This window comes from Balaenoptera ricei, chromosome 10, assembly GCF_028023285.1.
Source record: "Balaenoptera ricei isolate mBalRic1 chromosome 10, mBalRic1.hap2, whole genome shotgun sequence".
Classification (NCBI taxonomy): domain Eukaryota; kingdom Metazoa; phylum Chordata; class Mammalia; order Artiodactyla; family Balaenopteridae; genus Balaenoptera; species Balaenoptera ricei.
Genome location: NC_082648.1, coordinates 97,910,094 through 97,932,905, shown reverse-complemented (window position 1 = coordinate 97,932,905; position 22,812 = coordinate 97,910,094). Strand labels below are relative to the sequence as shown.

The 22,812-nt window shown below is 36.9% G+C and overlaps 1 protein-coding gene across 1 annotated transcript in view; it reads left to right on the top strand.

Annotated features, from left to right (window-relative positions):
* ENTHD1 (ENTH domain containing 1) overlaps window positions 1-22,812 on the top strand; it is a 108,672-nt gene that overhangs the window by 28,389 nt on the left and 57,471 nt on the right. The window contains exon 3 of the mRNA XM_059934867.1: window positions 11,153-11,271. Coding sequence (XP_059790850.1) covers window positions 11,153-11,271 — 119 coding nt within the window. The remainder of the gene's footprint in view (window positions 1-11,152; window positions 11,272-22,812) is intronic.

Here is a 22,812-nt window from a genome sequence, read left to right as displayed (position 1 = left end):
ATTGGAGTATAATTGCTTTACAATGTTGTGTTAGTTTCTGCTGTACAACAAAGTGAATCAGTTATATGTATACATATATCCCAATATCCCCTCCCTCCCACCCTCCCTATCCCACTGAGAGTAGTTGTACACGAAGACTCTTAAAAAGAGAGGGCAAAATCCCTTGATAAAGCAGTTTTGATGGTTTCCAATATATTTTTTAAATAGATCTTTATTGGAGTATAATTGCTTCACAATACTGTGTTAGTTTCTGTTGCACAACAAAGCAAATCAGCCATATGCATACACATGTCCCTATGTCCCCTCCCTCTTGAGCCTCCCTCTCATCCTCCCTATCCCACCCCTCTAGGTCATCTCAGAGCACCAAGCTGATCTCCCTGTGCTATGCAGCTGATTCCTCCAACTCCATTTTTCTCTCTCAACATTGCTTTGGCTATTCAGGGTCTTTTGTGTTTCCATACGAATTGTAAAATTTTTTGTTCTAATTCTGTGAAGAATGCCATTGGTAGCTTGATAGGGATTGCACTGAATCTGTAGATTGCTTTGGGTAGTATAGTCATTTTCACAATATTAATTCTTCCAGCCCAAGAACATGGTATATTTCTCCAACTGTTTATGTCATTTTTGATTTCTTTCATCAGTGTTTTATAGTTTTCTGAGTACAAGTCTTTCACCTCCTTAGGCAGGTTTATTCGTAGGTATTTTATTCTTTTTGTTGCAATGGTAAATGGGAGTGTTTCCTTAATTTCTCTTTCTGATTTTTTGTTGTTGGTGTATAGGAATGCCAGAGATTTCTGTGCATTAATTTTGTATCCTGCAACCTAACCAAATTCATTGATTAGTTCTAGTAGTTTTCTGGTGGCATCTTTAGGATTTTCTATGTATAGTATCATGTCATTGGCAAACAGTGACAGTTTTACTTCTTTTCCAATTTGTAGTCCTTTTATTTCTTTTTCTTCTCTGATTGCTGTGGCTAGGACTTCCAAACTACGTTGAATAAGAGTGGCGAGAGTGGACATCGTTGTATTGTTTCTGATCTTAGTGGAAATGCTTTCAGTTTTTCACCATTGAGTATGATGCTTGCTGTGGGTTTGTCATATATGGCCTTTATTATGTTGAGGTAGGTTCCCTCTATGCCCATTTTCTGGAGAGTTTTTATCATAAATGGGTGTTGAATTTTGTCAAAAGCTTTTTCTGCATCTATTGAGATGATCATATGGTTTTTATTCCTTAATATGTTAATGTGGTGTACCACATTGATTGATTTGCATATATTGAAGAGTCCTTGCACCCCTGGGATAAATCCCAGTTGATCATGGTGTATGATCCTTTTAATGTGCTGTTGGATTCTGTTTGCTAGTATTTTGTTCAGGATTTTTGCATCTGTGTTCATCAGTAACGTCGGCCTATAGTTTTCTTTTTTTGTGATATCTTTTTCTGGTTTTGGTATCAGGGTGATGGTGGCTTCGTAGAATGAATTTGTGAGTGTTTCTCCCTCTGCAATTTTTTGGAAGAGTTTGAGAAGGATCAGTGTTAGCTTTTCTCTAAATGTTTGATAGAATTTGTCTGTGAAGCCATCTGGTTCTGGACTTTAGTTTGTTGGAAGATTTTTAATTATGATTTCAATTTCATTACTTGTGATATGTCTGTTTATATTTTCTAATTCTTCCTGGTTCAGTCTTGGAAAATTGTACCTTTCCAAGAATTTGTCCATTTCTTCGTGGTTGTCTGTTTTATTGGCATATAGTTATTTGTAGTAGTCTGTTATAATCCTTTGTATTTCTGCAGTGTCAGTTGTGGTTTCTCCTTTTTCATTTCTAGTTTTATTGATTTGTGTCCTCTCCCTTTTTTTCTTGATGAGTCTGGCTAAGGGTTTATCAATTTTGTTTATCTTCTCAAAGAACCAGCTTTTAGTTGTATTGATCTTTGCTATTGTTTTCTTCATTTCTATTTCATTTATTTCTGCTCTGATCTTTATGATTTCTTTCCTTCTACTGACTTTGGGTTTTCTTTGTTCTTCTTTCTCCAGTTGCTTTAAGTGTAGGGTTAGATTGTTTATTTGAGATTTTTCTTGTTTCTTGAGGTGAGATTGAATTGCTATAAAGTCCTCTCTTAGAACTGCTTTTGCTGCACCCCATAGGTTTTGGGCCGTCGTGTTTTTGTTGTCATGTGTTTCTAGGTATTTTTAAATTTCTTCTTTGATTTCTTCAGTGATCTCTTGGTTATTTAGTAGCGCACTGTTTAGCCTCCATGTATTTGTGTTTTTTACAGTTTTTTTCCTGTAACCGATTTCCAATCTCATAGCACTGTGGTCAGAAAAGATGCTTGATACGATTTCAATTTTCTTAAATTTTCCGAGGCTTGATTTGTGACCCAAGATGTGATCTATCCTGGAGAATGTTCTGTGTGCACTTGAGAAGAAAGTGTATTCTGCCAGTTTTGGGTGGAATGTTCTGTAAACATCAATTAAATCTATCTGGTCTATTGTGTCATTTAAAGCTTGTGTTTCCTTATTTATTTTCTGTTTGGATGATCTGTCCATTGGTGTAAGTGGGGTGTTAAAGTCCCCTACTATTATTGTGTTACTGTTGATTTCTCCTTTCATGGTTGTTAGCATTTGCCTTATGTATTGAGGTGCTCCTGTATTGGGTACATAAACATTTATAATTGTTATATCTTCTTCTTGGATTGATCATTTGATCGTTATGTAGTGTCCCTCCTTATCTCTCATAACAGTCTTTATTTTAAAGTCTATTTTATCCGATACGAGTATTGCTACTCCAGCTTTCTTTTGATTTCCATTTGCATGCAATATCTTTTTCCATCCCTTCACTTTTAGTCTGTATGTGTCCCTAGGTCTGAAATGGGTGTCTTGTAGACAGCATATATATGGGTCTTGTTTTTGTATCCATTCAGTCAGTCTGTGTCTTTTGGTTGAGGCATTTAACCCATTTACATTCAAGGTTATTATTGATATGTATGTTCCTATTACCATTTTCTTAATTGTTTTGGGTTTGTTTTTGTGGGTCTTTTTCTCTTGTGTTTCCTGCCTAGAGAAGTTTCTTTAGCATTTGTTGTAAAGCTGGTTTGGTGGTGCTGAATTCTCTTAGCTTCTGCTTGTGTCAGAAGCTTTTGACTTCTCCATCGAATCTGAATGAGATCCTTGCTAGGTAGAGTAATCTTGGTTGTAGGTTTTTCTCTTTCATCACTTTAAGTATATCCTGCCCCTCCCTTCTGGCCTGCAGAGTTTCCATTGAAAAATCAGCTGATAACCTTACGGGGACTACTTTATATGTTATTTTTGGTTTTTCCCTTGATGCTTTTAATATTTTTTCTTTGAATTTAATTTTTGTTAGTTTGATTAACATGTGTCTTGGTGTGTTTTTCCTAGGGTTTATCCTGTATGGGACTCTCTGTGCTTCCTGGACTTGGGTGACTATTTCCTTTCCCATGTTAAGGAAGTTTTCGACTGTGATCTCTTCAAATATTTTCTCAGACCCTTTCTTTTTCTCTTCTTCTTCTGGGACCCCTGTAATTCGAATGTTGGTGCATTTAGTGTTGTCCCAGAGGTCTCTGAGATTGTCTTCAATTCTCTTCATTCTTTATTCTGCTCCTTGGCAGTTATTTCCACCATTTTGTCTTCCAGCTCACTTATTCGTTCTTCTACCTCCGTTATTCTATTATTGATTCCTTCTAGTGTATTTTTCATTTCAGTTATGGTGTTGTTCATCTCTGTTTGTTCTTTAGTTCTTCTAGATCTTTGTTAAACATTTCTTGTATTCTCTCAATCCATGCCTCCATTCTGTTTCCGAGATTCTGGATCATCTTAACTATCATTACTCTGAATTCTTTTTCAGGTAGATTGCCTATTTCCTCTTCATTTATTTGGTCTTATAGGTTTTTACCTTGCTCCTTCATCTGTGACATATTTTTTTGCCATCTCATTTTTTTTTTTTTTTAATGAGTGGGATTGTGTTCCTGTCTTACTGGTTGTTTGACTCAAGGCTTCCAACACTGGAGTTTGTACGCTATTGGGTAGAGCTGGGTCTTGGTGCTGAGAGGAGGAACTTTGTGAGACCTCACTCCAATGAATATTCCCTGGGGTCTGAGGTTCTCTGTTAGTCCAGTGGTTCAGATTCAGAGCTCCCACCACAGCAGCTTTGGCCCACCCCCCAGCTCATGAACCAAGATCCCGCAAGCCGTGTGGGGTGGCAAAAAAAAAAAAAAAAAAGAACAATAACAAAGTAAAAAATAAAATTAGACTAGGAAACTAACAGATATGTTAGAAAGAATATAAAAATAAAAATATAGATGAATCAACACCTGGAAGGTACATCAGTACCACAACAGTAAAAAAGAGGAGGAGGGAAAAGAAAAAAAAGGGGGGGTGAGGCCTTGGCTGTGGAGGGCGGGGCCTAAGCAAGGGTGAGATTTGGTTGGTGGGCGGGGCCTATGCTTAGGACCCACAGTGCTGGAAAAGGCCTTAAGGGCTGTGGGAGGTGGGGCTTAGGCTCAAGGAACAGAAGGGGCCCAGGCGTGCCCCTCACCCCTAGTCTCAGAGGGCAGGGGACCTCACCTGGGAGCCCAGCAGGCTTCCTGGACTCGAGTGGGCAGGGCAATCGCCCTCCACTTCTCTCCCGTTCCTCCCTGAGGGCCCTCCCGCCTGCCTCTCCTGATCTCCCCGGCCTCCCTCCTATGCCCCCAGGACCCACGTGGCCTGGAGGGGGCGAACCGGCTTGGGAGCTCAGCAGGCTCCCCGGCCCAAGTGGGCCAGGCGACTGCTCTACGCTCCTCTCCCACTCTTCCCAGAGAGTCCCTCCCGCCTGCCTCTCCTGATCTCCACGTCCTCAGGGGTGCCGACCCTGTCTGGCCTCCACTTCTCCTCCCCCCTCAGTCCCCCCACGTCCTGCCGGTTCACCCTGGGGTTCCTCCCGTCTCCTTGGGTGTCAGAGTTCCCCACCAGCGGCCACAGTCGCCCTAGTTGTGGGGAGGTGCTAACTCTGCGTCTTCCCACGCTGCCATCTTGACTCTGCCTCTGGATTAGTTTTGACTTTTAAGAAAAACATCTCATTAAGTATTCAATATTTTGTGATGGAAACTCTGTATTGCAGCTTTACTCTGTTACCTTAGCCCAAGAGTCAGCTACTGAATATTTAGACTTGCTTTTGTAGGGACTGTTTATTTCTTCTTGTCCCTGTAGCTGAGTATACAATACAGTTTTGGGTTTTCCTGTTTACCATTATTATTGAGTAAGAACTACTGGCAGTGGCTCAAATTTTGTATGCTATTGTTAGCAAAATGCTGAAATAAAATTGCCTCAACTCCCTTTTTAAGATCTCCTGAAACAAAAGTTTGTCCTTTCTCATTATTTATTAGCTACCTATTTCCAATTTAATTAAAAAAAATCTACTTAAACATCTCTGCTTTCTTATTCTTTATCCTTCCTCTGTTTTCATTTTTTTAAAAAAACATGCTTTTCCCTACTAATCTCAAAATTCACCTTTCAAAAAAGATTTACCGGGCTTCCCTGGTGGCGCAGTGGTTGAGAATCTGCCTGCCAATGCAGGGGACACGGGTTCGAGCCCTGGTCTGGGAAGATCCCACATGCCGCGGAGCAACTGGGCCCGTGAGCCACAATTACTGAGCCTGCGCGTCTGGAGCCTGTGCTCCGCAACAAGAGAGGCCACAATAGTGAGAGGCCCGCGCACCATGATGAAGAGTGGCCCCCGCTTGCCGCAACTAGAGAAAGCCCTTGCACAGAAACGAAGACCCAACACAGCCATAAATAAATAAAAATAAAATAAATTTAAAGCTGCAGTCTCTATAAAAAAAAAAAAAATTAAAAAAAAAAAGATTTACCATACTCACATTCTATCTCCTGTGCCTCTGAAGTATTTGTCATGAGTAAATAGGAGCAGAGTAATAAAGTGGAATAATAGAGGTGCTGTATGTAGTGGATGCTGTGGTGTTTCCCGTATTCCCGCTTCAAGATCAAGGCACTTATTCCCTCTGCAGCTGGGAGACTTGGTGCCCGAGGGGTCTCAGCTGAGTTCTTCTCTTCAAATTCCCAACAGCTAAAGAAAGCCTCTTTACCTAAGATCATGCCCCCTCCCTGAGAGAACCTACTTTCAGTGACTTATGGAAGTGGGCCATCCCCTTTGCTTCAAGGCAGGACAACTATGAAGAGCCATTCCAGCCCCAGAGCTCCTAGTAGCATTGGCTGAGGCCTCTGCTGCAAACGCATCACAGTGTAATTTCTCCCTTGGCCCAGTCCTGCCTCCCTCGCTACTCCCAGATGTGGTTTCTGAGAGTACTCCCTAATGAATCCCCTCGTACAAATCTGGGTCTCGGAGTCTGTTTCCTGGGGAATCCAACCTACAACAATGGCTTTGCCTCAAGATTTACGATATAGGACAAAGATACGTACATAAATGAGGAAAGAATTATAAAGCAAATGGGACAAAATGTTAACAATTGGTGGATCTGGATGAGAATTCTTTGTGCTATTCTTGCATCTTTTCTGTAAGTTTGCTCCAAGATAGTGAAATTGTTAAGGTTCCAAACTCATGGTTCTGCAAAAGTTAAATATAAACTTAATCACTATGAGGCTTTGAAATCTTATTAGTTCTTCATTAGCCCACTGAATATTTTCTATGGTAGATATACTTGTTCATTTTTAAAAGTTAATTTTGTTAGGTAAATGACTTAGTTTACTTCAATTACACCTAAAAGGACGCTGTCAATACATAGCAACAATGTCTATTAGATGCTAAATAATACATAGAACAGTTTGGGTATTGATGAAGGGTTTCAACTCCAAAATGTGCTGTCACGTTGTTAATGTCTGATAGTTTGAACGTCAGTTTGATATCTCATCTGAGAAATATCAAAGGGTTCACCAGTTCTGCTTTGTGGTATTATCTCGTGATACAGGCTCAATGAGATCTATAGCTTCTCTCCAGATAGCTTCTGCCAAGTACCTACAGCCGTGGTATCTAAGCACTCATCTTTGAATGACTCAATACCATCGTTTCCTGAAGCATCTGCGCTTTTTCCTTTGAGGTTTCTCATTCACATACTGGTCCTCCTTGACTGTGACTTCACAGTCTTGATTGATAAATAGCTTGTGATATACAAGGTACTTCATTTCCATTAAGGAACTAAATGTGTGAAGTGTGTTCTCCCCCTCCACTTGCTTGTGAAAACCCAGAAAGCAATGTTGTGTAATCACCTAATTTAATTAAGCACACCTCACTTCCAGTGTTGTGCTGATGCTAAAAAAAAATTTCTAAATGAATTTCTGTAGACTCACTATATTCTAACTGCCTTCCTTCTTGCTCCATAAGATAATTTATTATAGGCTTATAACGTTTTAGCTATTCTAGGCTAAAATGCATCTCCAAATATGCGAGATATTTTTTTCTTTCACAATCCTTAGTATTCTTCAGTTTTCCTCACACTTTACTTCACGATTGACTTCCTGAAATTTGTATTAATCTACTTCTGTGATGTGTAAAACTTAAGTCCATATCATTTCAAGGATAATTTGTTGCTGAATGCTCAAAGAGTGATAATAAAGATAGTTCCTCATTAAATCACTTGAAAGTACATAGATGATCTAAGCCTCAAACTACTGCTGTTTGCCGGTATTACTTATAAAATCTCCAAGTCCAAAATAAGCTCATTTTAATTATTCATTTTCATGTGAAGTTACAAGAAAATGAAAAGTTAGAGCCATAAATGCCAAGTTCTTATTCTTCAGCATCTTTGTCTTATATCATACTTGCTCCTTTTGCCCATGTAGTTCCTTCTGCTTGGAATAATTTCTCCCTCTGTATTTATCAGGATCCTAGCCATCCTTCAAAGCCTTCTTCACATTTTACTTCCTGTTTGAGGCTCTTTCTGATTACTCTGGTACACATTGATTTTTTTTCCTCCTTAGAATTTCTATTCCTAAAGTTAGTTATTTTAAGAAAGTTTGGCCTGTAATTGTTCTCCTTTAATTTTTTCCTATAAGTCTGTACGTTAGACTTATCTCACTAGTCAGGCTATAAACTTTTTGAAGGCAAGGACCAGGCTATTTTTCTTATATAATTCCTCAAATGACTTTGAAAAATTATATGCCTCCTGACACATTTTTAACTGACATGTGAAATTTTGTCTTAAGTATAGTAAATGCAAAGGATATAATTCAAAATATTGACATTAAAGACAAAAGAAAAGAAAACAAGCAAAACTGTTTCATGAGTCTTTTAAGAGCATCTAAAGGAATATAAATACTATTGTGATTCATATCTGTAGTCATTCATTTGAAACAATACGTGGTCTTCTTTAATTATTGGACATTGTACATCATTCCCTTTTCTCCTTGAAGTCATATTTCTATTCCAGATCCCTCACAGAATTTTATCCTGTTAGAAAGTATGTTTATGCTTGAAAGTTGTCTCTACATAAAATATGTATATAAATTGAAATTATTTTTCTAAATTGTCTGTGACCAGAGGCTTTAAGTGGTAAAGTAGTTCTTCTAGATTGACTTACCGTTACAGTTATTTTTAGTACACAGTCGATCAAAACCACATAAATGGGGGCTTCCCTTGTGGCGCAGTGGTTAAGAATCCGCCTGCCAATGCAGGGTATACGGGTTCGAGCCCTGGTCCGGGAAGATCCCACATGCCACGGAGCAACTAAGCCCATGCGCCACAACTACTGAGCCTGTGCTCTAGAGCCCGCGTGCCACAACTACTGAGCCCACGTGCCACAACTATTGAAGCCTGTGCGCCTAGAGCCCGTGCTCTGCAACAAGAGAAGCCACCTCAGTGAGGTGCCCGTGCACTGCAACAAAGAGTAGTCCCCGCTTGACGCAACTAAAGAAAGCCCATGCGCAGCAACAAAGACCCAATGCAGCCAAAAATAAATAAATAAATAAATTTTAAAAGGAAAAACAACCACATAAATGTGGTTAAGTACTTATTAAACATAAAGATACAATTTTATTGGAAAGACATATTTTTTATGAGCTACATGGAACTGTTCATTTACCCATATATGAATATTACTTATTGCTTGAAATAAACAGGGTTTGTAAATTCTGTTTCTGTTTTACATTTTTAGAGATGTAAATGCTGAGATGATTTGTTCACCTAAAATTGGGTGGGAATAGAAGGTGTTTTATTATAGCAATGTCAATCAATTTTATGAACTCTTTCCAAATAATATGCCGAAAATTATATAGTGATTTATTATAAAAATGTTTTTCATCTCTTGTCAACTGTTAACTTGATTAGATCTTTCTTTAATGTTGTTGAAAGCAAAGGATTGGAAACACCCCACTTAGAAAAAGATTTGTTAAACAGTCATTGGGAGCAATTTACGTTCTCGATTTCTGGAAATAATACCAAAAACCTTTTGCTAAAATTTATCGAATGACTATTAATTATTCTGGTTACATTTTAATTTAACCCAATATACTCAGAATGTGTGGGAAAAATAAAATGTGTGGGAAAAATAAAAACTCTAATTGCAGTGTACCCGTCAATACAAAAGTTTTTGAGAAAATGGTTTTATTGTGTCATATGCTTTAAATGAATTTTCATCAAGTCTTCAGAACTGCAGGTTTGTTTCATTCAATTATTGGAGAATATTTACCATATTTACCTAGTTGTCAAAGTCGGCCCTCATTGTGAAAACAACCAGTAGAATCAGATTTAAAGTTTCTTTCAGAAAACATCTAACTTTATTTAAATAAACATGTAACCAGACATCACTCTGGTTGTATTTGACACTCCTCAGTTTTCTTAAGATAAATAGCTAAGGCATGAAGCCTTGCCCTAAGTACGTTGCGTTGGTGAAATAAGGTGCCCCTGCCTCTGGTGCTTTCTCTGCTCTTCTCTCATGGGACTCTTCCTCAGGAATGATGCATTCTTCGACAGTACTGGGGGATGGAAAGCACAAGGACATTAGATGAAACTTATCAACTGTCCTGCTCCTCCACACTGTGATATATCTGAATACCACACATCCTGGTGTGGACCAAAAGAACTGTTGCTTGTGCCATGCTTTGCGATTAAAAGAAATAGGTATAAGACAGGACAAACTTTGAAGCTCTACTTTCGATTTTTCGTGCCTTGATTAAAGGAAGCTTCCCTATACCGGTCTTTTTTACTATTGTTTGGTGCCTTAGAGACAATTATGCTTGTATCTTAAGGGAAGATGCACTATAATAAGATGGGTAAAGAAAATGTCTTTCTTTGTAAAGTGGGAGAAAATTGATTAGGAAAGGGAAAGGGGAAAGAACCAGCCAGATGCTTCTGCACAGTTGCATTCTCAGGCAGATCAGTTTTTGGTAAGAATATATACAGAACTTGTGCATCTGGAAATTGAGTCCTTTAAAGCTATCTATGCCCATAAAGCTATCTATGTACTTAGACTTGGGACGTCTTCAAGTACCCCCAGAGGTGTGCATATACCAGTTTGAAGATAGATTTCTTATGCTTTTTGTTGTCCCCAATAATATGCTGAAATATAGTTGCTGCTAATACTTTTGTTTACATAGTAATTAACATAGGAAGGAAAGTGATATTAAGACTACAAAAACATTAAATTCAGCAAAAATATATAAACAGATATATCAGCTTATCTTCACTGGCATTTCTTTTTTGTTTAAATTTTTAAATTTTGTTTAAAAGTTTCTTTTTATAAAATAATCTATACATTTCTGACTAATTTTGCCTAGAACACATGAAATTCACACTGCAGTAATAAAGTTCTTTTAAATATTATTAGAATAATTATAATTGTCATTCCTGCTTTGCTAAAATTTCATTTGAGTAATTTTCATTTTCAAACTCCATTTTCTACACTATATTATACTTTATTTTTAAAAATGTTTCAAATAATAAAACTTAAAATTGAATCATTGATGGGAGAAAGGGCTAGAATTGAATTTGTATTTTTAAAATTTGTCTGAACTTGTCAATTATGATAAAGGGATATATTAAATGATTAATATTCATAGGTAACCATTGGCACATGATGTATATTTTGTAGACAAAATGGATCTTCAGAAGTGATTAACTTAAAAATTGTGAGCTAATGTGAAAACATTACTCTTTTCTGTCAAAGTAAAATCTTAGCTTTATGTTGTTGACAGAAAACACTTCCAAGGCAGGATTGAAACAAGAGCAGTGTCAAGACATTCAGTTGCCTAGCAGAACTGTGTTGTCCCAGGAAACACTACCCGTCAAGATTAATGCTTGGAAATCAACAGAGGTAAGTCATTATAGTAGTTTCCTATTGCTGCTCTAACAAATTACCACAAACTTTGTGCCTTAAATCAACACAAATGTAGTATTTTAGAGTTCTATGTGTTAGAAGTCTGACCCAGGTCTCACTGTCCCAGAATCAAGGTGTCTGCAGGGCTGTATTCCTTTCTGGAGGCCCTATGGGAGAATTTGTTTTCTTGCTTTTTCCAGCTTCGTGTGTTCTAAGAGAAACTGTGCTTGTCTTTTAACTTTGTTTTTGATGTCTTCTGTTATACAGAAATTTAAATAAGAATAAGGTTAAATTAAAGTTTTCCTTTATAGTTCGTGCTTTTTTTTTAAAGTATTTATTTATTTATTTATGGCTGTGTTGGGTCTTCGTTTCTGTGCGAGGGCTTTCTCTAGTTGTGGCAAGCGGGGGCCACTCTTCATCGCGGTGCGCGGGCCTCTCACTGTCGCGCCCTCTCTTGTTGCGGAGCACAGGCTCCAGACACGCAGGCTCAGTAATTGTGGCTCACGGGCCCAGTTGCTCTGTGGCATGTGGGATCTTCCCAGACCAGGGCTGGAACCCGTGTCCCCTGCATTGACAGGCAGATTCTCAACCACTGCGCCACCAGGGAAGCCCTATAGTTCGTGCTTTTTAAAATCTTATTTAAGAAATTCTTTTTTTAATCCTAATATAATAAAGGTGTCTTATTTTTTCTTCCAATGTTCAAATTTTATGCCCTCTAGAATTTTACTATATAGTGTAAGATAGGGGTCTTATTTTATTTGTCCCCCTGTGGATAAGCAATATTTAATTTTTTGAACAGTCCATCTTTCTCTATGCATTAAAAAAAGTTTTTATTGCAAGATAATTATAGACTTATAGGATGTTGCAGAAACAGTACAGAGTCCCATGTACCCTTCACCCAGCTTTCCCCTGTGTTGACTTCTATATAGCTGTACTACAATATCAAAATCAGGAAATAAACGTTGGCATGTTATGCTAACTAGACTACAGACCTTATTCAGTTTTCAAATTTTCAGTTCAGTATTCATTTTTTCAACCTGCATCGTGTGTGTATGTGTGTGGGTTCTATGTAATTTCATCCTAAGTATAGATTCCTATAACCAGCACCAAAATCAAGATACAGAACTGTTCTATCACCACAAAAGAAGTTCCTCATGCTATTCACCCCATCCCACTCCTCCCAACCCCGTATATGGGCAACCACTAATCTTTTCTCCATCTCTATTGTTTTGTTACTTCTAGAATGTTGTGTAAATGGACTCAGACTGTACATAACTTTTTGAGATAGATTTTTTTTTTCACTCAGCATAATGCTCTTGAGAGCCACTCAGGTTGTTGCATGAATCAATAATTCATGCCTTTTTATGGATAAGTAGCATCCCATAGTATAGATGTACCAGAGTTTATTCAACCATTCACCCACTGAAGGATAGTTGAGTATTTCCAGTTGGGGGCTGTTTATGAATAAAGCTGCTGTGAACATTTGTGTACAGGTTTTTGTATGTGAAGTTTTCATATATCTGTGATAAATGTCCAAGAGTGCGCTTGCTGGATTGCATGGTAAGTGCATATTAAGTTTTTTAAGAAACTGTCAGACGGTTTTCCAGTGTGGCTGTACCGTCTTACATCCACCAGCAGTGTATGAGAGATCCAGTTTCTCTGCATCCTCACCAACTTTTGGTATTACCACTATTTTTATTTTAGTTATTCTACTCGGTTTCTTGTGAGATCTCATTGTGGTTTTAATTCGTGTTTCCCAAATGGCTAATGATATTGAACATCTTTTTATGTGCTTATTTGTACCATCATAACTTCTCTTTGGTTAAATATATATATTCATATTTTTTGCCCATTTTCTAATTAGGTTGTTTTTTACCATTGAGTTTTGAGAATTCTTCATTTATTCTGGATTCAAGTCCTTTGTCAGAGAGGTGACCTGCATATATTTTCTTCCAGTCTGTGGCTTGTCTTTTCTTTTTAACAATATCTTAACAGAGCAACAGTTTTAAATTTTGGTGAAGTCCAATTTATCAATTTTTTATTTTGTGGATCGTGCTTTTGGTGTCTTATCTAAGAACTCTTTGTCTAACCCAAGGTTGTATAGATTTTCTCCTAAAAGCTTTATAGTTTCATGCTTTACATTTAGGTCTGTGATCTATTTTGATTTAATTTTTGTATAAGGTGTGAAGTATAGGTTGAGGTTTAAAAAAAAAAATTTCTTTTCCCTACAGATATCCAGTTGTTTCAACACCATTGTTGAAAAGACTTAAATTTTACTCTAATATGCTTAAGTGTGATTTTCTTTCTCTCTCTTCTTTGTCAATCAATGAGACTTTCCAGTGGGAGGTCTTTCATCTTTATTTAATTCTGAGACAGTTACCTCTGGTTCAAATATTTCTTACTGTTTATTTTCATTTTCTCTCTTTCTTATCTGGGCTCTTCTTATCTGGATATTAGTAATTCTCTTTCTATCTTCATATCTCTTAACTTTTCTTTACAGTTCCTATTTATTGTTTTCTTTTTTCTTCTTCTAGAGTTTCTCAAGCTGATCTTCCAGTTTAATAATTTGTTCTCAGCTATGTTCATTCCACTGTTTATTCCATCTGTGTTCTCTATTTCAACATTGTTTTTACATTTGATATTTAATATTTCTATTTCATTCTTTTTATTGTGTTTTTTCCTGTTTCATATTGCTTATCCCTTTCCTTATTTATTTTAGTATGTGTATTAAGTTTATTTTAACTTCTTGGTCCATCTTTTCTAATATCTGCGCTTCTGAAGAAACCTGTAATTCAGTTTTTTTTTTTAAAAGTTTTGATCCTCAAATGACTGGTTACCCCTCGGGGTTACGGCTGCTCTGTCTAGGATTGCTAGAGGTCGGACCTTAGTCTGTGTCAGCCCTATCAGCTTAAGTGGAATGTAGGGGAAGTGGACTCTACGGTGGAGAGCACCTCTGTCCCCTCCCCGCTCCCTCCAAGAATACCAGAGTTAATCATTCCTCACTCTGAGGATCAATGCCTCAAATTAGATCTTTATCCTTAGCACCCCAAGAAGAAGCAGCTTTAGAGGGAGGCACTCCTTAAATTGTAAACCATCTGCCCTGGGGGATTGGAAAAGGAAGTGTGAAGAAACATCTTCTCAAGCCTACCTAGTCAGTCCCCACTGAGTGTTCTTACCTCCTCGGGGCTTCTGCACTCACCGGAAGCACTCCCTCCCGAGTTTAGCTCTCTGACTCACAGCAGGTGTGCAGGCAGGTTCCAAGGCAGTGAGTGGGCAGTAATTCCACCAACTCCTTCCTTATTTTATTCAACCATTGCACAGGCCACCTTCTGCCCCAGGTTGAAGCCAACTAGACACCCTCACCCCACTCACACACAAACATACCAGTTCAGAATAGCCACGCCATCTCCTCTGCAGCCCCTCATGGTTTTCTTCTCATTTTTAAAAAAATTTTTATTGGAGTATAGTTGATTTACAACGTTGTATTAGTTTCAGGTGTACAGCAAAGTGAATCTGTTATACATATACATGTATCCAACTATTTTTTAGACTCTTTTCCCATATAGGCCATTACAGAGTATTGAGTAGAGCTCCCTGTGCCATACAGTAGGTCCTTATTCATCATCTATTTTATATATAGTAGTGTGTGTGTGTGTCAATCCCAGTCTTCCAATTTACCCTTCTCCCCCTTACCCCCCAGTTAACCATAAGTTTATTTTCTACATCTGTAACTCTATTTCTGTTATGTAGATAAGTTCATTTGTAGCCTTTTTTTTAGATTCCACATATAAGCAATATCATATGATATTTGCCTTCCTCTGTCTGACTTCACTCAGTATGACAATGTTTAGGTCCATCCATGTTGCTGCAAATGGCATTATTTTGTTCTTTTTTATGGCTGAGTAATATTCCATTGTACTGTATATACGTACCACATCTTCTTTATCCATTCCTCTGTTGATGGATTTTTAGGTTGCTTCCATGTCCTGGCTATTGTAAATAGTGCTGCAATGAACATTGGGGTACATGTATCTTTTCAAATTATGGTTTTCTCTGGATAAATGCCCAGGAGTGGGATTGCAGGATCATATGGTTTTAGTTTCAGTTTTTTAAGGAAACTCCATACTGTTCTCCCTAGTGACTGTACCAGTGTAGGAGTACACTGTAGTGTAGGAGGGTTCCCTTTTCTCCACACCCTCTCCAGCATTTATTGTTTGTAGATTTTTTGATGATTGTCATTCTGACCAGTGTGAGGTGATACCTCATTGTAGTTTTGATTTGCATTTCTCTAATAATTAGTGATGTTGAGCATCTTTTCATGTGCTTTTTAACCATCTGTATGTCTTCTTTGGAGAAATGTCTATTTAGATCTTCATCCCATATACCTAGGAATAAACCTACCTAAGGAGGCAAAAGACCTATACTCAGAAAACTATAAGATACTGATGAAAGAAATAAAAGATGACACAAACAGATGGAGAGATATACCATGTTCTTGGATTGGAAGAATCAATATTGTTAAAATGACTATACTACCCAAAGCAATTTACAGATTCAATGCAATCCTTATCAAATTACCAATGGCATTTTTCACAGAATTAGAACAAAAAATTCTTCTCATTTTGATGTCGTCCCTTTATAGTATCTCCAAGCTTGATCCTGAGGGAGGGGGCCACTGAATCAGAACTGGAACCTGCTCTGTTCTTCAGTGTTCTCTGACCTTCCCAGGCATGTACCTGCTTACTTCTATTTGTACTTTCACATAAGAACACACATCTTTAATTCTGGCATATATAGCTCCTCAAATAATATTTTTTTCTCTATTTCCTTGAAATTTTTTTTTTCTGCTTAATTTCTTTTAGGTATATATTGGGCCATTTAATGTCTCATTTTCTATGTCTTTCAACTGCTTTATTTTATTAAAATTTTTATTGAAATATAGTTGATGTGCAATATTATGTTAGTTTCAGGTATACTACCTAGTGATTTGACATTTGCATACATTATGAAATAATCACCATGTTAAGTCTAGTAACCATCTGTCCCCAACAACTGCTTTTAAAAGTAGTTTTTTGTAAAAAAAAAAAAAAAAAAGGTCATGAAGAACCTAGGGGCAGGACGGGAATAAAGATGCAGACCTACTAGAGAATGGACTTGAGGACAGAGGGAGGGGGAAGGGTAAGCTGGGACAAAGTGAGAGAGTGGCATGTACATATATACACTACCAAATGTAAAACCGATAGCTAGTGGGAAGCAGCCGCAGAGCACAGGGAGATCAGCTCGGTGCTTTGTGACCACCTAGAGGGGTGGGATAGGGAGGGTGGGAGGGAGGGAGATGCAAGAGGGAAGAGATATGGGGATACATGTATATGTATAGCTGATTCACTTTGTTATAAAGCAGAAACTAACACACCATTGTAAAGCAATTATATTCCAATAAAGATGTTAAAAAAAAAAACTTAAAAAAATAAAAGTAGTTTTTTGTTTCATTATGTCTCCATGCTGCATTTTAGGTAATTAATCAGAACCATCTTCCAGTTCATTTTCTTCTCCTTTCACCTCTGTCCACTCTAGAATTTTCCCTGTCCATTAAGTGTTTTATTTCGATAGCTATTGCATTGCTTTTTTACAGGATATTCATTTGTACTTATTTCATCTCTGCCTGTCTTGGCTTCTTGTTTTTTTATTCCTTTAAATTAATGCTAACCTTTCCATTTTCTTTTTGAGAACTAAATATACTTAGTTTTATATGCTTTTTAGATTTCTTAGTTTCATTTTGTCAGGAGTGGGTTCAGTTTTCTTTCTGTGTTTTGGAATACTGGTTTGTAAGCTCTCCTTGAGTGGCTCAAGTTTTTTATCTTTCTTTTTCTCTGAGTGTCCTTAACCTTTCCTGCCTAACAGTTCTTCATTTACCTCCTCCTGACACCTGGGACTACGTAGCACATTCAGAACCTACCCGGGCAGCTTGGGGCTCCTTTCTTTTGCTCGTGTCAGAGATATTGCAGATCCGGCCCCCAGACCAAAGGATGCTGTGGCTCAGTTGCTAGTGAAGTTTAGTTTGTGTCTTCTCGCCTGCTTGTGTACTACTTCCAGAAGCCATAGTCCCGGGCTGTGACTGATGCCAGGTTATTTCAGCTTCCTTTGTAAGTAGTGGAGCCCAAGGCCTGGCATAGTTTCAAGCAGTGAGCCCATATTTAGCACTCCTATCTTGGATGGTCACTTTAAATCTGTGTTTACCACTCTGGAATTAAGCTCCTGGTTTTCTCTGCCTTTTTCTGGACCCAAAATCCCAAAGGTCCACAGCTTCAACCTCCTTACCATCATGTGTTTTGTGTTCGTGCTCTCATCCATGAAGATGTTCATCTTGTCTTTTAGCATGACTGTACCTTTAATTCTCACCTTTGTATTTTCTCTTTCATTACTATGTGTTTGGAGAACACATATCCCTGAAATATGAACACATAGAACCATCTTGACTGGAAACCTGTTCCACTCAAGACTGTATGAAATTATCTCATTGATTCATTTTTCTGTTTTATGTGTGTTTCTCCTACTAAAAGGAAAGCTCCTTTTCAGGTGCTTTGGAGACCTTTCTAGTCTTATTCATTATTGAATCTTCAGTTGCCAGATTCTTGTTAATGAAAAGTGAAATGAATGGATGAGTAGACACTCAGTGTTAGCTCCCTTCCCCTCTTTTCCTGTGATAGAGACTTGTTTGGCCTCCTGCTCAGAGTGCTTTGTTTGGTGTTCTGCCACAGTTCCTATGAGGGAGGGTTGAAATTATTTCTTGGCCTTCTGTTCCCAGCCCTTTTCCCCAACCAACTAAGTATTGGATTTACAAGATTTTCTAGCAGCTCAGAAAAGTACATAAAATTAAAATTTCACTGTTTCTTAATTGCATAATAGTCCACAGATTGAAAATACATAGGTTATTTTCAAAGGTATGACATTAAGGCAAAATGATTTTAAAATCTGAGATCAGTTTATTTGCTCCTGATGGCTTTTAAAGAAGAGAATAGACTTGAATAATCTTATATGCTTTAGAGGGTAACAGACATAAAATATCACCTAGTGGTTTTTTTTTTTTAAATCAGTCTTTAAATTCTCATTTTTATTGTTTTTTCTTACTTTAGAAGAACCCACCATAATTGATTTACATCATTTCACATCTTATATCTGTGAGCAGAAAATGATACCCTTATCTCAAAAGATGTTTAAAGCTAGATTTTCCTTTTTCAAAGCATTACTATATCAGGACACTATTCCATCGTCCTACTGACAAGCATTACTGTTATTACTGTCATGAACATTTGATGCAATCCAATATGTCCTCTTCAGTAATCTGCTTTTGTAGCGGAAGACAAAACCTACCACGTTGAATAGTAAATCTAATTGTTGTTGCCAAATGTACTGCATCTACATTAAAATTCTCATGTTTTTAATACAGAGTGAGAAAGAAATGATATCGTTGATTGCTTAGGCAAAATGAGGAGTGCTTAAAAAATCTTTTAAAAACTTTAAATGGAAACTTCTTTAACTACTCTCTTTCTACAAATGTGAAAATGATCTAAAAGCAGTAAATAAAATTCTTAACAGAATAGGGCTTTCAAAAGCAGAATAGTACTTGCCTCTGATACAGTCAAAACTAAGGAAAACCTTTAAATTTATGACACTTGGATGAGTTTTCTCTCTGTGTACTGTCCAGAATTTTTATTATTAAATTTGCTAATTAATAAGACTATTTGTAGCTTTTCACCAGCTCAAAAGACCTTCCTCTTTTCTTGCTTGAGGAGATTCAACAATGAGGTTATGATTTTTTTGGTCTCAGTTGTTTCCATAGCAACAGTTAGGGATGCTATAAATTGGTTCACACAAAAGTAAATCTGACCAAAGCCTTCAGTGTAGTTGTGCGTTACTAAATCGCTAGTGACAGAAGATAACTGTTTACTTCTTACTGCCTCTGTTTATTGTTTGTTAGGTGAAGAGTAAACAGTTTTTATCCTTGGATCAATTAGCATATCATTTATTATATTTGCAAAAATTTGAACTCATCAAAGCTGTTAGAGAAATGGAAATTATACTTATTCTAATTATGTTAATTCACCATCCTTTTGCCTCTTTTCTGCATCATTGCTTTGTGCTTAAAAGTCCTTTATTTTCATGTTTGGGCTTTTATTCTTTTTAAGTTAGAAAATACTTGTTGAAAAAAGTTTAAACAATATAAAAGGGTAAAGAGTGAAAAACAAAGTTTCTTCTTACTTCTCTATACTCTTTCAGTTCCCTTCGTCAGAGGCAATTATTACAAAGTTTTTATGAATTTTGGGGGAGAAATTTTCTATGTCCATACATTTTTTACCTAAATGGATTCATTCAAGATATACTGCTCATTCATTCAAGATATACATGCTTCTAACTAAATAATATATCTTCATCTTTCTATATAATAAATGCAATCATTTGATGTAAACTGTTCCAAAATACGCTTTTTTCACTAAACTATATATTATGGACATATTTCTATATTAGTACATATAGATGTGCTGTATTCTTTTTTCATTATCACCATTATTATTAATTTTTCAAAAAAGAACTAAACACAAGGAGAGAAAGAACAGGGGACTAATTCACACACTTAATAGAAGTATCAATAATCAACCTCTGTTCACAAATATTACAACTTTCCTAAGGTAGCTACTATACACATGTGACTATTTAAATTTAAATTAATAAAATGAAATGAAAACTTTAGTTTCTCAGGCACACTAGCCACATTTCAAATGCTCAACAGTCACGTGTGGCTGGAGGCTACCATGTTGGATGGTGCAGACTAGAACATTTCTAGTATTGAAGAAAACTCTGTTGGACAGTGAGGGTACCACCCTTGCCGCTTTAAGGCCTGGAGGTAGAGAACTTAAAGAGACAGAGGCCAAGAGTCAAGGGTATGTGGTTTTCCTTTAAAATTGTAAGGAATTTCCAATGCTGCATTGAAAAATGGACATTTAAAAAAAATCTCTTTATCAGCAGTAAACATAAAAATTAGTTCTTATCACAACTTCAAATAGAATGCATAGCTGCCAAGAATTTTTCTTTTTGTTTTCTTTTTTTTTACATCATGAATTGATTACCACAATTAAGTTTAGTAAACATCCGTCATTTCATATAGATGCAAAATAAAAGAAAAAGAAAATAATGTTTTTCCTTGTGATGAGAACTTAGGATTTACTTTCTTAACAACTTTCATATATAATATACAGCAGTGTTAATTATATTTATCATGTTATACATTACATCCCTAGTACTTATTTATCTTGTGCTGTATTCTTGATGTATAAATGAATCTTAATTTATTTAACCAATCCCTGTTGGTAATCATCTTGGGATTTTTTATGTTTTTGTCTCTTAAAAGCAATGTTGCGATAACAACCTTATACATACGTTTTTATGATGCTGTCCCAGAAGTGGAATTGCTGAAAGGTCATGTTCATTTTTAGTTTTGAAAAGTACTGCCAAATTGTCCTCCCAAAAGTTGTACCAATTTATATTCACCAAATGTGTATCCCCTCATCTTTGCAAATACTGAGTATTATCAAATTTTTACCTATTTGTCAGTCTGAGGTAGAAAAATTTTGTTTTAATTTGTTTTATCTTAATTGTATATAAGATTGAACTACTTTTCATGTGTTTATTGGGCATTTGGGTTTCTTTTTATTTATTAACTCTGTTCGTGTCCTTTGTTCATTTTTCTGTTTGGTTTCTCACCTTTTTCTTTATCAGTTTCTAGAGCTATTTGTTAAATATTTAGCCTATTATCTGGTCCTTTATCTATTCATTTTTAGTTTTTCGTTTGATTTTTCACTTTATTTATGGGCTTTTTTTTTTTTTTTTTTGCCTTTGTAAAGGAAAAACACATTATTCCTCCTGTGTTTCTTCTTTACTGTCATACTGCTACCACATTTTCACTTCTAACACCAGAGACATGGGTTTTCCACACCTCAAGCAATTTTCTGACACCAGCTGGGTGTCCTACAATTTAATTTGTTTCTGACACTGTCTACCTGGAGACAGTGTCAGATCCCACAGGTTAAGGCCTCAGTCCACAAGACTTCCCTCTCCCTGCCTGTTTCAGATACCAATTGCAAGTCCCAGGTTGTCACCTGTACTTCTGGCTGACCACTGTAAATCGGTGTTCCAATGACCCCTTCCTTAGGTTCGATCATTTGCTAGAATAGCTTACAGTGCTCAGGGAAACATTTACATTTACTGGTTTATTATATAATAAAGGATACGATAAAGGACACAGATGAACAGCCAGATGAAGAAATACATAGGGTGAGATCCAAAAATGCATCCAAAATGGTTTTGAGTGCAGGAGCTTCTGTGCCCGTGGAGTTGGGGTGTACCAACCTCCTGGCATGTAGATGTGTTCACCAACCCAGAAGTTCTTTGTACCCTGTAGTCTGGGGATTTTTTATGGAGGCTTCATCATGTAGGCATGATTGATCATTAACTCAATCTCTAACCCCTCTCCCTTCTTGGAGGGTGAGGGTTAGGGGCTGAAAGTTTCAAGTTTCTAATCATGGCTTGATCTTTCTTGTGACCAGTCCCCGTCTTGAAGCTATCCAGGAGCCCACCAAGAGTCACCTCATTAGAACAAAAGACATTCCTATCGCCCAGGAAATTCCAAGGGATTTAGGAGCTCTGTGTCAGGAACCAGGATCAAAGACCAAATGTTAGAACACAAGATGCTCCTAGTACTCTTACCATTTAGGAAATTATAAGCATTTTAGGAGTTCTGTGCCAGGAACCACGGACAAAGACCAAATATATATTTCTTACTATGATCACAGTATCACAGCCTTATAGAAATTTAATTTTAATGTAGTCAAATGTGCCTTTTTTTTTTAACAGCTTCTAGATATTAAGTCATTTCTAAAAAGACTTTCTCTAGTCTAAGACTTTATAAAATGTCACCTTGGCTTTTTATTTTAACAGACTATTATTTAGATCAGTTTTAGGTTCAGCAAAATTGAGAAGAAGGTACAGAGATTTCCCTATATACCCCCATCCCCACCCCACACCCCACTATCAGTATCCCTCATCAGAGTGGTACATTTGTTATCATCAATGAACCTAAATTAACACTTCAATATCACCCAAAGGCCATAGTTTACATTAGGGTTCACTCCTGGTGTTGTATATTCTAAAGATTTTGACAAATGTATAATGTTATGTATCTGCCATTATAATATAGCGAATAGTTTCATTGCACTAAAAACCCTCTGTGCTCCACCTATTCATTCCTTCCTCCCCACTAACCCCTGGCAACCAATTATTCTTTTACACTCTCCATAATTTTATCTTTTCCAGGAAGTCATATACTTGGAATTATACAGTGTGAAGTCTTTTCAGGTTGACTTCTTTTACTTAGTAATATGCATTTAAGATTCCTCCATGTCTTTTCATGACTTGATAGCTCATTTCTTTTTAGTGCTGAATAATATGCCATTGTTTCGATATACCACAGTTTATTAATCCATT